The 18,793-nt window shown below is 44.9% G+C and overlaps 1 protein-coding gene across 1 annotated transcript in view; it reads left to right on the top strand.

Annotated features, from left to right (window-relative positions):
* BABAM1 (BRISC and BRCA1 A complex member 1) overlaps nt 1-18,793 on the top strand; it is a 100,041-nt gene that overhangs the window by 54,053 nt on the left and 27,195 nt on the right. The window contains exons 7-8 of the mRNA XM_082271005.1: nt 5,225-5,354; nt 10,548-10,628. Of these exons, the coding sequence (XP_082127131.1) occupies nt 5,225-5,354; nt 10,548-10,628 (211 nt within the window). The remainder of the gene's footprint in view (nt 1-5,224; nt 5,355-10,547; nt 10,629-18,793) is intronic.

Genomic DNA, 18,793 nt, shown 5'->3' with positions numbered 1-18,793 from the left:
GGCTGGGGCAGGGTGCTCTACTGGCGATGGGCGTAGGGGGGTGCGCCGCCAGTGACTGGGAGTTTGGCTGCAGGGGGGGCCGTACCTGCTGGGAGCTCCTGCCATGCCCCCCCCTTCTTGGTCTGTGCTTTGCCTGGGCCCCAGGGATCCCCGTGGGGGCCGCCATTTTGTTGTAGCCTTTATTCTGTATGGACTGGTGGCCATGTTCGTGTAGCCACGGTGGCCATTTTGCATTAGTCCGGCATTTAAATCAACGGCGGCCATTACAGTGGAGCCTTCTGGACGGCGATTTCAGCTGTGAGAGCCCCTCCTTATTCCCTGGTGCTGACTCCTGGGCCTCTTTTTCTTTCCTGGATGCCGCACATGGGGTGCTTTGATCCTGGTGCTGCCGGTGCCTGCCTGGTGGGGTGGTGAATCCTCTGTGTGGGGTCGTCTCCCTCTTTCTGCTGAAGAATCAGGGGGTGCTCTGTGGCTGGTGACCGCTTAGTGTTACCAGCGCAGTGGGGGTGTTCCTTTTGAACATTTGTGGGTTACCCTTATTCCTCATGGAGTCTTTGGAGCACATTTTCACACCTGACCCCCCTCTCAGAGCCTGCGAGGCCCTCCGGGTCCCAAACCCACCCAAACCCCATCCATTGATGCACTGACGGCGGTCCTGGAGGCCTTTGTGTTCCGGGTGGAGGTGGCATTTGGGCACTTGTGCGACTTAAAAATAGTGCGACTTTGGATGAGTGTGACTTTGACCAATGTGATCGTTTTGTTTGTGCTCTACAAAGTTGCTAGACGTGCAGAACAGAAAAAAATGTTTTGTTTTTTTGTGAACGCATTCCAAATTTCGCGATTTGAATTCGGATCAGTTAAAAAATTATTCTGAGTGAAGAATAGCTGGTTGTTAAGGAGCGGGCTAGGAGGCCAGACGCCGCGACCTTAACAACCAATGACTCATCGGCTGTCAGCGAGTTTCCCCACTGACAGCTGAATGAAATCAAAAGAATGCCAGCAATAAAAAGTAAATGAAAAAAACAGCGTGTGGTCCCCTCCCACTATCCATACAAGACTCTTGAGGTCTGGTCTCCCAAAATCTATAGCAGACCCTTATCCGAGCATTCAGCCTGGAGTGTCGCCACATACTGATAAAAGGTATGGAGGGAGGAGAATCAGCGCTCAATTTCTGAAATGGTGGGCCACAGAAATAATAAATAAGAATTAATGATGTGAAGGATGTCCCAAAATAAGGGAGATAATAGATGTAGAAAATGACAATGTGGATAAAAATTCAAAATATAACACTTATATGTAATACAAATAATCACAAAAGTGCTGCAGTGCTGGTATATAAATAAAGTGATCAGTGAATCAATCAATAAAATAAAAGTGCTGATAGGGCAAAAAGAACACAGGCAAATGTATTACTGCAATCTGCTAGCAGCAAGTTGAATAAAGAAAAGAGTCCTTGTGCAAATAAGCAATGTGCACAAAATAATTATCACAAAATAAAGAAAATGGTGATAATGGTGAATAGTTCATAAGTGGTCCAGTGAACAAAATCACATTTAGTGACAATCGTGTGCGATTTTTCGTGAGCTATATCCCAAATCAAGTGCAATGGCCGCTCACCTCCATTAACACTCAAATGAGCGTTTCTTGTGTATTAAATCACCACAAGGAACATTAGGAAGTTATCCAACGGTATGGGGGCTCTAGGATGTGAAGGGGCTCATCAGATCCTTGGTGGATGTTCCCTCTCCTTCCTTCTCCTTCTATGGAGTGATTACAGGTCTGTGTTCTGACGTATTCCTAAGTCAATCACTGTCTTTTCAGATCATCTGTCACCCTCACTGTATTTTGCAATGGACTTCTAGTCTTTTTGGATGACATTGTCTTTTGATTCAGGACATAAAAAGCTGGGTCACCTGCGTCCTGCAGAGTCCTCTGATGTGTATACGGTATGTGCAGTGTTTCTGACTCCTACCACCATGACCACTTCAAATCACTGAGGTGGTTATGGTGGTTGGAGTGTTCCTTTGATATCTCTCAGAAGAAGTAAACCTCTGTACAGTATACTGATTTCCATTAAAATTGGTGGATGTAGGGAAAGGGGGGACGGAGTGCCACCTCCCTGAAATGAATTTGCCACCTCCCTGAAATGAGTTTTTGCAGGTTGGTATGTTTCACATGAAAGTCAGACCAAAGTAGTTCAGGAACTACTTTGTCACACAGATATGAAGGGCACTTATTGGGAAACATGGTGTGTATCTTTTCATGCGACTTTGGGATCGCATGACATGTTGCACAGGTGAAAAGGGCCTTACTTTCTGTTTGGTGAAATGTCAGTGAGAGAAGAAGTGAGGGGAAATCCCTCTAACAGAGCCCCGGATAGAAGTAAACGTGACAGCAGTCCCCACCCACCACCCTATCCAAAACGGAAAAAAAAAATGTTTTGGCTGAACACTGAGTAAAACCAAAAATGTGTTTGTTTCTTTAAATATTGGATGTACTTTTTCGGAGAATCGTGGGTGGCTTCATTATGTAGTGCCGAACCTGCAGCCCAGGGACCTCAATCTGCTGTTTGATAATTGTTGTGGTGCCCACTGACCCCAGCAGTGGGGGTTCTAAATTGAAATTGGTCTATAATGGCAGTCATTTCTAGCAGTGTCATGTAATGTTCTCAATCACACCTGTAGTATTTTCACAGACACTAACAGGTAGAATGACTGCAGACCCAGTAGTATGTTTGCATTCTCTGATATTCCCATGTAGTATGTCTGCACTCTCTGACAGTCTTCTGTGGCTTTGTATATATTATGTGTGACTCATTTTTGACTGCAGAGATGGGTGGATAAAAACCAATGGTTTTTAAAAAAATTTTGCAACAGACTTCTAGTCTTTTTGGATGACATCGTCTTATGATCCAGGACATAAAAAGCTGGGTCACCTCCGTCCTGCAGAGTCCTCTGATGTGTATACGGTATGCGCAGTGTTTCTGACTCCTACCGCCATGACCACTTCAAATCACTGAAGTGGTTATGGTGGTTGGAGTGTTCCTTTAATATCTCTCAGAAGAAGTAAACCTCTGCATACTGATTTCCATTCAAATTGGTGGATGTAGGGGGGGTGCCACCTCCCCGTCAATTAGTTTGCCACCTCCCTGAAATGAATTTGCCACCTCCCTGAAATTAGTTTTTGCAGGTTGGTATGTCTGCTCAAGTCACATGAAAGTCAGACCAAAGTAGTGCAGGAACTACTTTGTCACACAGATATGAAGGGCACTCATTCGGAAACATGGTGTGTATCTTTTCATGCGACTTTGGGATCGCATGACATGTTGTACAAGTGAATGGGGCCTTACTTTCTGTTTGGTGAAATGTCAGTATGTAGTATACTGTAGTATGTCTGCACTCTCTGACGGTCTTCTTTGTCTTTGTATATATTATGTGTGACTCCTTTTTGACTGCAGAGATGGGTGGATAAAAACCAATGGTTTTTAAAAAAAATTTTCAACGGACTTTAGTCTTTTTGGATGACACCGTCTTATGATCCAGGACATAAAAAGCTGGGTCACCTCCGTCCTGCAGAGTCCTTTTTGACTGCAGAGTAGGGTGGATAAAAACCACAATGGTTTTTAAAAAAATAAAAATAAATAAAAAAACTGTTTGATTAAAATTTAAAAAAATCAGATTTTTTTTTTTTTCTTTTTGTCAAATGTATTTTAATTAAATGCTTTTGGAGTAAAAACCTATCTAAAGAAAGTTTTCTATTTAAGATACATCAATAATTTTAGCATGAAATGGAACTTAGTTCTTAGTTATGTAGCATGAGGCTGTATATTCTGCAATATTTACATTTTTAGTAAACTGATTCATTGAATCCAAGCTCTGCAAGCTTAGATAACATGCACTGCATTGATGCATTCATACAATTTCACTCTGACTCAGCAAGAATGAGTCCTTAAGTTTTAAAGAGCACCTGTCATTTCAGATCCATCATGGCATTGCCTGTTAGTGGGCATGCACTCGCCATCGTCCTCCTCCTTGTTTTGTCACTGCCACAACACCAGCCATCCCATTAAAGTTAATGAGACAACAGCAGGTCAGAGGAGAAGCCGCTGCGGGACAGAGATAATAGTTGCTCTTTAACTGCTTCTGGACCTCCCGCCGCATATATACTGTACATGATTTTGTGCACGAAATCTGGGCCGCGCACTGCTGAAGCCCCGCTCCCGCTGTGTTTGGACACAGCGGGAGCCAATCAGTGGGACCCACCAATCCTTCTGAGGAGAGGCAGAACAGTGGTCTCACTATGTAAACAAGGCAGAACGCCATTCTGTCACAGAGGAAAATGAAGATCTTGTGTTTCTGCTAAGCAGGAACAAGGATCTCTGTTTTCTTCTAGAGCATCCATTACATCCACAGTTAGAAATCACTCCCTAGGAGCACACTTAACCCTTTGATCGCCCCTGACGTTAACCCCCTCCTTGCCAATGTAATTTATACAGTGACCGTGCATTTTTTTAGCACTGATCACTGTATTGGTGTCACTGGTCCACAGAAAGTGTAATTAGTGTTAGATTTGTCTGCTGCAATGTCACAGTCCCGCTAAAAATCACTGATCGCTGCCTTTAATTGTAAAAACAATAATAAAAAATAAAAAAATCCATAAATCCATCTTATAGTTTGTAGATGCGATAACTTTTGGGCAAACCAATCAATATATGCTTATTGGGATTTTTTTTACCAAAAACATGTGGCAGAATACATACTGGCCTAAATTGATAAAGAAATTTTGTTTTTTTTTTTGTTTTTGTTTTTATTTTCTTTGTCAGTCTTTTTTTTTTTTTTTTAGAAAAGAAAGCTCTATTTGTGGGTGAAAAAGAACATCAATTTTATTTGGGTACAGCATCACACGACTGCACAATTGCCAGTTAAAGCAATGTAAATGGCCTGGTCAGGTAGTGGGTAAAACCTTTCCGGAGCTGAAGTGATTAAAAATTATGATTTAAATCAAGCCTTTTTACTAGTGATTCAAATCATTATTTAAATCGACTTGATTTAAATCAAATCCGACCTGTTGCAGGGACTGCAATTGAGGCTGTCTATACTGTGTAGGTGGACCACAGATGCAGACAATGAACAAATGTGAAAAATGAATGTGTTTCTTATTTTTGACTTTACATCTGAACTGTAATAGACCATATTACCTTCCTTTTTCTACATGTCTGGTGCAGACAGCAGAGGACAGAATTTCCAGTCACTGAGAATGTGCAGACTGTTCCTCCTCCGTATGTAGTGAGAATCATTCTGATCTACAGTCGCCCAGCCACTCAGCCCCAGCTCACCCTCACGGAAAACATGAAGGTAAACTATACATTTGTGTGTTTTTTTTTTTCTTTAAACCATTTGCTCAAAGGTCCAATTGCTTTGCTTCTTCTGAAAATACTAGCCATTAGGCTGTCTGGCTGAGTCACTGAACTAATATAGATAGGTAGAAGGGGAGATCAGAGTGAAATCAGGGCTCCTGATCTATATTGTTTGTTCAGTCAGCTTTGAAAGCCAGGTAGCTATAATTTGTTAAGAAGGTTTACCAATGACAGCCTATTGAGATCTGTCAGCACATTTCTGTTTGGTTTAGGGTAGATGTTGGTGGGTTTATTCACTAATCTTCTCCTCTTGGGGCTCTTTCACACTGAGCGTACCGTATTGTGGTATAATTTTTTTTTCACGGACACGGATGACACTTGTCATCTGCTTCGTATGTCCGCATATCATCCCATCCATTTGCGGATGATATACGGACATAATGTATGTCTATGGGCATTGCGGATGTCAGCGGATGACACCGCTGACATCCGATTTTGCATCCGTTCCCTTTTTTAAACGGAACAAAAATAGGGTTCTGTTCCATTCCAAAAAACGGAACAGAACTGAAATGACGAAAATCGTATGTCAGCGGATGGTCATCCGCTGACATCCGCAATCCCATAGACATTCATTTGTGTCTGTATATCACCCGCAAACGGATGGGGTGATTTATGGACATACGGAACGTCCGTATGAAAGTGCCCTTACAGAATACTGGAGGTAAGATTTCAGTTCTCAAACCTGTACACCAGCTATGGCTTTTTTTTTTTTGGGGGGGGGGGGGGGTCTTAGTGTCTTAAAGTTGTTAATGGTATTTTACATTTTTGTGAATGCAGAAGCAAGGCTCCATGATGAGCCAGAAACTCCAGTGGTGAGATTACAACCATGGTCAAAAGTTCCTAAAATTACACAAATATTCATTTTCACAAAGTCTGCTGCTTAAATGTGTTTAGATCTTTTTGTCAGATGTTACTATGGTATACTGTCAATCAACTTCTAGGCCACATCCTGACTGATAGCAGCCCATTCTTGCATAATTAATGCTTGGGTTTTGTCAGAATTTGTGGGGGTTTTTTCTGTTCACCCGCTTCTTGAGGATTGACCACAAGTTCTCAATGGGATTAAGGTCTGGGGAGTTTCCTGGTCACGGACCCAAAATTTCGATGTTTTGTTCCCCAAGCCACTTGGTTATCCCTTTTGCCTCATGGCAAGGTGCTCCTTCATGCTGGAAAAGGCATTGTTCATCACCAAACTGTTCTAGGATGGTTGCTCTCAGAGGATGTTTTTTTCCATTCTTTATTCTTGGCTGTGATTTTAGGCAAAATTGTGAGTGAGCCCTCTCTTTTTGCTGAGAAGCAACCCCACACATAAATGGTCTCAGGGTGCTTTACTGTTGGCATGACACAGGACTGATGGTAGCGCTCACCGTTTCTTCGCCAGACAAGTTTTTTTCCAGATGCCCCAAACAATCATAAAGGGGATTCTTTAGAGAAAATGACTTTTCCCCAGTCCTCAGCAGTCCAATCCCTGTACCTTTTTGAAGAATATCAGTCTGTCCCTGATGTTTTTCCTGGAGAGAAGTGGCTTCTTTGCTGCCCTTTTTGACACTAGGCCATTCTCCAAAAGTCTTTACCTCACTGTGCGTGCAGATGCACTCACACCTGCCTACTGCTATTCCTGAGCAAGCTCTGCATTGGTGGTGCCCCGATCCTGCAGCTGAATCAACTGTAGGAGCTGGTCCTGGCACTTACTGGACATTCTTGGGTTCCCTGAAGCCTTCTTCACAAATGTAGTGGAAATGTTTTTTTATGGGATTAAGTTCATTTCATGGCAAAGAGTGACTTTGCAATTAATTGCAATTGATCTTCTCACGCTTCATACCATTCTGGAATATATGCAAATTGCCATCATAAAATCTAAGGCAGCAGACTTTGTGAAAATATTTGTGTCATTCTCAGAACTTTTGGCCCCTGCTGTACACTCCAGATAGTCCTAGTGTAATATGAAGAACCAGTGGATAATTTGGCCCAGCAGCTTCCACCCAGTAGCTGAGATGATGGTTTTCAGATTTTTATGTGTTGTATGTCAGGCACCATTTAGGCCCCTGTCAGACGAGGTGGACTCCGTAAAGTGGATCCACCTGCTCAGCGGGGGATCTTTCCACTAATCTATGCTGAACAGGCAGATGACGGGTCCGTGTCAGCTCCGTTATGCAGAGCGGACACAGCCTGCTGTTCTCAGTAGGGTGGTTAGATGGAAACAGACCGGATGTCCATTTCCTTCTGACTGACTTCCGTTCTGAAGGACAAATGGCGAATGTATACCCATCAATATGTTTTTAGTGGATGGGATTGGATTCCGGCAGGTGTCAGCGTGTCAGGGTGGTCCAATCAAGTCTGCCTGAAAAATGGACAGACGGACCCGATCGGTCTGCTGGTGTGAAAGGCGCCTTATTTTGCCCAGCTTACTTTTTCTGTTAAATACTTCCTTTCTGGTAGTAAACATGAAGTCAGTATGTATTTGTTATTTAAGGTTGTGGTTAGCCTCTGAGGAACAGGGACTGCTGCACTGGAAAAATCCCTGGAATACTGGGATCCAAAAATATATAGTAAAAATAAATAGTGCGCTGTCTAAACCTTAAGGCCTCATGCACACTGGACGTTTTTGGAGCTGCTGTTAGCAGCGTCAGACGTTTTTTTTTGCAGCTGCAGAACGCCCATCCATGTTATTCTATGGCCTCATGCACACATAGAGCTTTTAGGAGCTCCAAGTGGCATAGGCATTTTACAGCTCCAAAAAAAACCCAGGAACTGTGCGTTCTGGAGCTGCAGCGTCAAGCTGTAAAAAACGTCTGACGCTGCTAAAGGCTGAATAACGTTAAGCCACGTTATACGTTTTTTTTCTTCCATTCAAAATCAATGGTTCCCTATGGGAGCCTATTGATTTGAATGGAAGTCGCACCGCAAGTCGGATCAGGGTGATCCGACTTGCGGCACGACTTGCGCTGTGAGAATCTTGAGGGGGAACTCCACGGCAAAATGGGGAAAAAAACGGCGTGGGGGTCCCCCCCAGGTTCCAAACCAGGCCCTTCGGGTCTGCTATGGAATTTGAGGGTAGCCCCACGCCGAAAAAACGGCGTGGGGTCCCCCCAGAATCCATACCAGACCCTTATCCGAGCATGCAGCCCAGCAGGCCAGGAAAGGGGAGGGGACGAGTGAGGGGCCCCACCCCCCCTGGACCATACCAGGCCACACGCCCTCAACATGGGGGGGGGTGGGTGCTTTGGGGCAGGGGGGCTCTGCACCCCCCACCTCAAAGCACCTTGCCCCCATGTTGATGAGGACAAGGGCCTCATCCCCACAACCCTGGCCGGTGGTTGTGGGGGTCTGCGGGCAGGGGGCTCATCGGAATCTGGAAGCCCCCTTTAACAAGGGGGCCCCCCAGATCCCGGGCCCCCTCCCTATGTACCCTATGTACCCCTACCCATTCACCCCATAAAAGGCAGTGTGTGTAAATAACGACAGGAGAAATTTTGGAAAGTTTAATAAAAATCTTCATCTGGTCTTCTCCCTCTCCGGTCTTCTGCTCTTTTGCTGTCCTCTCTTCTTGTCTTCTGCTCTTTTGCTGTCCGCTCTTCTTGTCTTGTCTTCTCCTCTCCGGTCTTCTGGTCTACTGCTCTTTTGCTGTCGGCTCTTCTTCTTCCTCCGGTCCTCCGACGACGACGTCTCCGGTGATTATGCCGGTCTCCGGTCTCTGCAGCTTATTATATAGCCATTAGGGCCGTGGCTGCCAGATGACGTCATCGGGAGACACGCCCCCTTATGTCACAGATGACATCATCTGTGACATAAGGGGGGCGGGGTCTCCCAATGACGTCATCTGGCGGCCACGCCCCTAATGGCTATATAATAGGCTGCAGACCCCCACAACCACCGGCCAGGGTTGTGGTGATGAGGCCCTTGTCCTCATCAACATGGGGGCAAGGTGCTTTGAGGTGGGGGGTGCAGAGCCCCCCCTGCCCCAAAGCACCCACACCCCCCCATGTTGAGGGCGTGTGGCCTGGTATGGTCCAGGGGGGGTGGGGCCGCTCGCTCCTCCCCTCCCCTTTCCTGGCCTGCCGGGCTGCATGCTCGGATAAGGGTCTGGTATGGATCTTGGGGGGGGACCCCACGCCGTTTTTTTCCCCATTTTGGCGTGGAGTTCCCCCTCACGATTCTCACAGCGCAAGTCGTGCCGCAAGTCGGATCACCCTGATAGGGAACCATTGATTTTGAATGGAGGCAGAAAAAACGCTGCTAAAAGCTACCGTGGCCAAACGTGCAATAACGCTAATGGAAAAAGCTACTGAAAGCACATTTTTACAGCTGCTTTTTCCTGGCGTCAAGAAACCGCTTTGGAGCTCGTTTTTATGACGCCCTGTGTGCATGGAGCCTTAGTGTCAAACCTTATGTGTCAATAATGAATGAACACAAATATATACTGTGATGGATCTATCCATCCATCATACAAATATCTGAATCAGTTGTATCATTACATAAACACCACTGAATTATGATAAACATACAATTAAGTGTACAGTGTAAACAAACTTTTGGAGTATATAAACTAGTTCAATATAAAGTTAAATTAATCCACTAAAAATAGGTCCAATGTGATATAAAAAATTGTTTTCATAAATCGAAAAGTTCATAAGTGAGTTAGTGCCCACTGAGAGTGTCCATCCATCTCCTTTGTGTAACAGTGTCTTCATGCAAACACAATTAAAAGTGCCAGTGCTTCATCACTGTGTCCTAGATAAAATGAATGGCTGCTTACCAGAAACTTAGATCCACAGGGGATCTTATGCACATGTCGTTTATCCTCATCAAGGGGATTCTGTTCCTTATGGAGGTCTCACTTGGAGTAAAAGCAGCCTCTCAATTCATGGATGTTTGAAATTAAGATAGGTGGAGAAAACTCTAGTACATTATTCATTGTATGTTCGCAGAAATCCTTGACTAACTTCACAGTAATTACACCGACCTAAATGGTCCGCTGGTATGAAAGAGGCCTTATTTTGCCCAACTTACTTTACTATTTAATACTTCCTTTCTGGCAGTAAACATGAAGTCATTATGGCCTGTTTTCTGTTCTCACAGTTAGTGTTTACCACTGGTTTACATGCTAACTTTCTAATTCTTTATTTTACAGAAAATGCTGCAGTGCCCTTATTTCTTCTTCGATGTTGTCTACATCCACAATGGGTCTGAGGAGGAAGATATGAGCTGGAAGGTAGATATGTAATGGATTTCACCCATAGTCTGTACTGCTACTCTCAGTATGGACAAATCTTGTGAGATTGGGACCATTATCCCAAAGTCATACTTGTATGGCTTTATTAGCCATACAGACTAAGGTGCAATATGTAAAGCTGAGCTTCGGCAAATTTTGATATTTTTTTTTCCGTAGTGTGGCTTGGCCCACACTGAATGGGTTATCTGCACATTTTTGTCTAGGGGAGAGGAGAGTGGAGATATACTTGCCTAATCCTCCCAGCACAAGACCAGTCCCTGAGGCTCCTTCTCCGGCAGCCTGATCCTTCCTTACTGCTTCCTGGTTACAGATGCATTAAGGGGTTTGTGTGAAGCAAATAACTGATTGGATGCTCAGGAAGAGGCAGCCAACCAGTGCCTTTGCCTTACACAAATCCTGCATCTCACCGAATTTGTATTCTGAAAGCAGCCAGTAAGAGTTAGACCACTGAGGAAGGAGGAAGTCGGTGATGTTTGTGCGTACGTATTCCAGCAGTTGCATGTTTTTGCATAGTGGATGGGTAAGTTGTAAATTCACTTTAGGTTAGCTTTAAGTAGCAGAACACACGTTTTCTATATTCATTTTCATTTTAACTGTGTTTTATAAAGTTTATATTTAAAAAAAAAAAATAGTTCCCTTCTATACAACCCCAATTCAAAAAAGTTGGGAAACTGTGTACAATCTACTTAAAAATATGATGCAATGATGTGCACATCTCATCACCCCCCATATTTTATTTACAATAGAAAATCAGATGTTGTAAATGAACCATTTTAAGAATAAAAATAGGGTCATTTTGAAATCGATGGCAGCAACACGTCTCAAAAAAGTTGGGACAGGGCAACAAAAAGCTGGCAAATGTGGTACTAATAAGAAAGAGCTGGAAAAACACTTTGCAACTAGTTAGGTTATTTGGCAACAGGTCATTAGGAACAATTGTACAACAATTTGCTTACTTTCTTGAGTCTGCCTTTTCCTGAAGACAATTCAATTCAATATATGTTAAAGTGGTTGTAAACCCCCCCCGTTTGTACCTATAGCTAAGCCTATAATAAGGCTTACTTAAAGGTACTGTATATATCTCCTAAACTTCCTTTCAGGAGATATTTACTGTATACTGCACCGATGATGCCATCGGCACATGAAGGAACGGCCACCTGTGCCATTTTTTCAGAGTCCTGTGCCGTGGCTGGGGGCTCCCGCGGCTCTGGCCAGTAGCACAGTCAGATGCGGCCTCCGGCGGGGGACAATGAGGGCTTCGTTTTAAGGGAAGTGTCACATAATGTGCTAGTATGCAATGCATACTAGCACATTATGCCTCTACTTTCCAGGTAAGGAAAAAAAAGTATTGTACTTTACCTCCTCTTCAAGGTGTCTTGTGTTTATGAAAAGAACCATCAGTACCCTTCAGGGGGGAAAAAAGCTGGGAATGAGACCAGTGATGTGCATGTATAGTGGATAACAATATTATAACCCTAAATACAATAGAATAACCATCCATATATTCATATAATCATGCTGCTGTAAGTCATATATATATATATATAATGGAAAATTGTTACCAATACTTACCGTAATTTTCCTTTCCTGGCTCTGCGTCATGCCATCATACTACGGGTCAACTCCGCCCCTCTGACCCCCATAGGACATCCCTGAAATAGCATAAAAGGCAGGCAGTACCTGGTGGAGGTGTTCTGTATGAGCTCGTGACGGACCAGGGAGGGATTTGTGCTGGCATGACGCAGAGCCAGGAAAGGAAAATTACGGTAAGTATTGGTAACAATTTTCCATTTTCCTGGCTCTGCGTCATGCCATCATACTACGGGACTTAACTAGCCACAACACAGGGTGGGAAGAATAAATTACAAACACCAGGTACTGCTGCAAGAAACTAATTGTAATATTTTGATACAGCAGAAGACACTACTGAAGCTCCCATCTGAGCATACTGGGATGACATAACATCCAGCTTAGTGTTTTATGCAGGTATTAGGAGATCTCCAACCTGCTGCCTTACAGACCACGTCTGCCGATACTTTGGACCAAACTGCCCAGGAGGATGACACCGCTCTTGTGGAATGTGTTTGGATCTCCTGAGGAGGGGGGAGGCCTTCCAGGAAGTAAGCTGTTTGGATTGCTTTAACTATCCCTGTCGAGAGGACTCTTGGAGGGCCCGGCATACCCATCCTGGGACCCTTTGGGAATACAAAAAAAGAGCATCTGTTTTCCGGAACGAGACCGTTCTGGGCAGCTATGTCTGTGGGAGAGACTTCATATCCAGATCATACCATCTAGGCTCCTCCAAGTCTGATTCAGAAGGTGAAAAGGCTTGGGAGTACCGATTCCCAATTAAAATGAAATGCCGACGAGACTTTAGGAAGGGACTTCGGAGAAGGTTGTAACACTATGCTGACCTGAAGGAAGGTGCAGAACGGCTCTTTGTAGGAGAAGGCCGCAGCGTCTGAGCCTCATCTGGCTGAGACCAAAACTGTCAAGAAAACCGTCTTTAATGTCAGGTCCCATAAAGGACTGTCCGAATCTGGGGAAAAAAGGGGCTTTTTAGCAACCCCGTTAATACTAACAGTAAATCCCACTTTGGAAAGAAAAGGACGAATAGGCGGGTATATCTCGATTGCCGCACGGAGGAATCCAACTACTAGAGACTCCTTTGACCATGAGGTATTGGTAAGGGCCAAAAGTGCTGAAATTTGTACTGTAAGCATGTTGAAGCTTAGTCCTGAGTCGAGGCCGTACTGCAGAAAATCCAATATATTCGCCACTGAGTGGAAACGGACAGATAATCCCTGTTGGACTGAGAAATCCTCGAACCTCTGCCACACTCTATAATAAGTGGCCTTTAGTAGATTCTTTCCTGGATTACAGAATGGTGGACATTACCGAGTCAGAGAGATCTAGATTCTGGCGCTTGCTCCTCTCAAATTCCATGCAGTCAAGGCCAGACAGGCCGAGTTGGGGTGAGTGTGGCCGTTGCAGATGAGAAGGTCCCTGACATGAGGGAGCCTTATTGGAGGACACACCCCCAGACGACAAAGAAGGGGAAACCATGGCCTCCTCGGCCCGAATAGAGCTATCACAATAGCGGGTGCTCCCTCCTCCATGATCTTCACCAATGATTTGAGGATCAGAGTAATTGGTGGAAATAGGTAGACCTGCTTGAAGCCCCACTTCTGATAGAGAGCATCCTGGGCCAGAGCTTGCGGGCCGAAGAAGTGGGAAAAAAATGTGACAGTTGAAATGTGTCGCCATTAAGTCTATCTCGGGAACCCCCCATTGCTCGACAAATATTTTGGATTTTGCATCCATCCTGTGTAGTTGGCGAAGTTCCTGCTCAACTGGTCTGCTAGGGTATTCTGAGGGTTCGGGAGACACGATGCTGAACAGTCCAACAAGTGGGCTTCGGCCAAGGAGAAGATCTCCGCAGTTACCTGGAGAAGTTTCAGACTTCCTGTCCCCCCTTGTTTCACAATGTACGATATTGCCGTTGTATTGTCCATGAGAAGTCTGACTCTCCTGCCTTGGATTACGAGCTGAAACGTCTTCAGCGCCTCCCTGGCCGCTGTTCGTTCTAGGAGATTCAAGGAACATGGCAAACTCTGGTCCACACTCCCTGCACTTTCAGTTGTAGGCAATGCGCCCCCCAACTCTGGAGACTGGCATCCGCAGTAATCGTGATCCAGTCTCCAGGGCTGACGGGCCCGCCCAGGGAGAGGTTGCTCCTCTTGGTCCACCACAGAAGGTTGTTGGAAACTAAGCAAGGAACCTGGAACCTGGAACCTCTGGCTGAGAGAACCGCGGCGCCACTGGCTTAGAAGGCAGAACTGAAACCTTCTCCTGTGCCACCGTGCCCAAGGCACTGCCGGGATACAGGCCATTAGGAGACCTAAAAAAACTTATGCCTCGACGAAATGTGATTTCCTTTGAGGACCTAATCCCCTTGGTCCCCACACAGACATCAATCTTTTCTCTTCACAGGAAAATCTTGTATTGGACTGTACTGAAACCACCTGCCCAGGTAGGTTAGGCATTGGACGGAACAAGTTGGCTCTTCTGCACATTCACCATCCACCCAAATTCTGATTGGGTCTGCAAGACTTGATCCCGGCGGTGTATGAGAAAATCCCTGGAGTGAGCCAACACCAGGCTATAGTCCACATAATGCTCAGGATCCCAGGCCCCAGAAAGATGGACATGACCTTAACTAGCACTGAACAGCTATCTAGGAGTAAGTAAACTGAATTCAATTCTACTAAAACTTGACAAGATGAAAGCTCTCGAGAGTCCTGCAGGCTAAGGTGTTAACTAGCAGCAGTGTTCCTACGTCGCTCTAAGCAGGATATCACTGAGGAAACGAATGCCCTAAGGATAGATAGTACCTCCAGAAGGGTTCTGGGGTGGGGCCATGACCAAAAACATACCCGGACCCAGAAGGATGGACATGACCTTCGCTTGCAATGAACAGCGATCCAGGACTTAAGTAGACTGGATTTGGATCTACTAAAAATGAACATGATACTCCAAGATCTAGAGGGTCCTGCAGGCAAAAACATTACTTAGCAGCAGCACCCCTACTTCGCTATCCGCAAAATGTCACTTGAGGAAATAAATGCCATAAAGATTGATAGTACCCTCAAGAGGGTTCTGGGGAGAATGCCAACCAAAAACATACCATGACCTAGGTCAAGTCATTGTCTGCTAGAAAAAACCTGAGTGCTGGCGAACCCAGAATATAGGAATATGTAGACTAGCATTTTCTAAGTCCAGAAAAAGGCACCAGCCCTTCCTTACCACCAGAATAATGGTTTTCTAGGATTCTGTCATAAAGACAGGAACCTTCATAAATGCATGTGCTTAGCACCAAGAATCATCCAAAGGCCATCTGACATTTGTGACCCAAGAGAGGGAATGAATATTCATGCTCCACCTCTGTGTCCGCATCAAAGGAATGCCCTGAGCCAAATATCACTCCTTAAAACTGTTGACAGATTGGTGGAGCATGGGAGCTATGGTAAGGAAGCAGGAAACTGCTGCAGAGATGAGAACATTAGCGATCATTGATCCTCAAACATTTAAAAATGTCTTCCAGGGTATGGGAGGTAATGCAAACATTGTACACTGCTTTCTTTTTAAAACCTGCATCTGACCATAGCTCTAGAGCAGTGATAGCGAACCTCGGCACCCCAGAACCACACCTCCCACAATGCCCAACTATACCTCAGAGTGTATGAGCATCATGGGAAATGCAGCCCCAAAACATCCAGGGCGCCAAGGCTTCTGAAACCACAAGCCCCCTGTTGCCTCTGCTTTGAGGAAGCATGCCTATGGCTGTTAGACTCTGCAAAGCCTCAGAAAGCAGAACATGCAAGGGGCCCCCATGGACTTACAGTGGTGAACTGTACCCCACAGCACAGGGGCAGCTTGACTAAGAACCCTAGAGAAGCTAAGTGCACAATTATCAGTATTACTGCCCTCTGCTGGTTAAGAGGCATATGTGCTGCTGTACAGAACCTAGTGTTCCCAGGTGGTCCCCCATTCATCCACTAACCAGGTCTAAACCTGCTTAGCTTCTGAGATCAAGCACATACAGGGTGGTGTGGCCGTAGGCTATCCCCACTAAGGCAACTCTGATGCTGTAGTCCTGGGCCATCCCCAAGAGCCAGGCAAACAAGCCTTTACCTGAAACTGAGAAAACTTTTACACAAGCTTCCCAACCAGAGCCCTTTCTCCTCCACATGGAGAACCTTATCTGCTCTAAGCAATAAGGACTAATAGGATAGCCACAGGCTGCACAAAGTGCCAGCTTATGCTGTTGTCTGTCACCCACAAACAGAAGTAACCTTGTTTTTTGTCTCTGCAGCAGGTAGCAACAGTATTGTAAAGCAGCGCAAGCTATATGCAAACACTTGGGAATGGTAACTGCATCCAGTATTCACAGTAACTTTGTGGCTACAAATAGTGGACAGGAGAACCTCTGACTACCCCATTAAGGCATAGACACATTCTCCTTCCTGGCAACATATCCTCCCAGCACCTCATTGTGCTAAGCATGAGAGGAAGATCCTTGGACTACCTCCTTAAGGTATTGCTGAAATATCCTCCAAATTAGTGATAAGATGATGTGAAGCATTTGCCAAGTGACAGCATTCACAGCCGTGTCAATATTTCAGTATGTGATCTCCTGGAATTAAAATCAAAGTTGCAGGGTGCTTAGTTCACATTCATCCCCACAACACTGTGGCTCCACACTCGATCAGGTCCATTCAGAGTGACCAACTGACGAAAATGTATTCCGTCCTGGCCACATACATTGCTCTCTTTTTTTTTTTTTTTTTCCAAAAAAAAGATAAAGAAAAACAAAAACGCATTCCTTCCCAAAAAAACCTCTTCAGTGCTTTGAGGCTGGTGGCAGCTTTAGACAAAAATACCCCGAGCTTCAACACAGGCAAAGTAGACCAGGATGTGCATGTACTCACAGTGAGAGCAGCAGAGACCCAGTTACACACAGTGTATTGGCCACAGAGGAAAAGGAAGCCAGCTGCACCTGCAGACTGTCTCCACTGATTAACCAAAAGCTCCAAGGTGATCAGAGGAAGCCTGGGCTGGCCCCCTCCCCCCACACTGGAGCATGCAAAACCACCATCTCTAGTGAACTACAAGAGCCAGCAAGCATGTTTAAGGGGAGAAAAATACAGCAAAAAAAAATTGCCAGCCAGCTTCACATCATCATTCATACTGTAACAACAGCGAGGAAAGAACCTCCACCGTAATACGGCATCTGTGGCAGTTTTGACTGTCAATTAATGGTATCAGTATGAAATGCAGCAATTTATCCTGCAATGTAACTTACCCCCAGCACAAGGGGAACCCACCATCGGGGGAGATTTACAGCCCATAAGAGGGGGTCTTCTTACCCAGGAGAGAGGCTGAACCTGGGAAGGCCACAAGGAAGGATAACATATTTTTCAAGGTGTCCGGAGCGAGGACGAAAAAAAGAACACCTCCACCAGGTACTGCCTGCCTTTTATGCTATTTCAGGGATGTCCTATGGGGGTCAGAGGGGCGGAGTTGACCCGTAGTATGATGGCATGACGCAGAGCCAGGAAATGTGTGTGTGTGTGTGTGTGTGTGTGTGTATATATATATATATTTAGATAAAAGAATCACCCCCTTCTAAAATAATCAGATTTTGTTGCTTTGCAGTCTGCAATGAAGACACAGTTTTTGTTTTATCCAGCTGTATTTATGTATCCAAATGAAAGATATAACACCAGTATGTCAGAAAAATTTAAGAAAATTCAAAAACTGAATTAGGGCTCTTTCACACGGGCGTTCCTTTTTTTTTTTGCCCGATCAGGTCCTTTTTTTTTTTTTTTGTAACGGACACGGATGACACTTTTGTCATCCGGTCCGTATGTCCGTTTTTCATCCCATCCGTTTGCGGATGAAAAACTGACATAATGCATGTCTATGTAAATACGGATGTCTGCGGATGACACAACTGACATCCGTTTTTGCTTCCGTTCCGTTTTTTGAAAGGAAGAAAAAAATGGATTTTTGTAAGAACTTACCGTAAAATCCTTTTCTCTTAAGCTCATTGACAGACGTAGTCTTCTTGATTCTCAAGAGCTGGGTTATGTTGTCTCCGCAGGAGTAGGACTAGGCAGAAAGACAAAACGTTCTGGCTCCACCTTAGGGGCAGTCCCTGAGGGTATATCCTCCCTCTCTCTGCTACAGGGAATCAGTTCTGTTTAAAGCAGTACAGAGAATTTAACCCAACCCAACTCAATGATAGAGGGGCGGGTACTACGTCTGTCAATGAGCTTAAGAGAAAAGGATTTTACGGTAAGTTCTTACAAAAATCCATTTTTCTCTATCGCTCATTGACAGACGTAGTCTTCTTGATTCTCAAGAGCTGGGACATCCAGAAGCAGTGCCACAAATGAGGGGTGGGATTGACAAAATCAAATCCAATCTAGAAGGCCCAACCGGTGCCAAACTAGAAGTTTTAAAGGCTCATTATAAACAAAGAATGAGACTAAAGAAAAATTTTCCAACGGAAAAAACCCTCGAGGTAGACCACTGGTCTCCTCAAATTGCGGCCTGCAAAACCTTGCGGCCAAACGAGG

Source organism: Pelophylax lessonae (assembly GCF_965119305.1).
Source record: "Pelophylax lessonae genome assembly, chromosome: 1".
In the NCBI taxonomy this organism is placed as follows: domain Eukaryota; kingdom Metazoa; phylum Chordata; class Amphibia; order Anura; family Ranidae; genus Pelophylax; species Pelophylax lessonae.
Note: the sequence above shows the minus strand (reverse complement) of the source record. Positions and strands in the feature narration are given on the sequence as shown.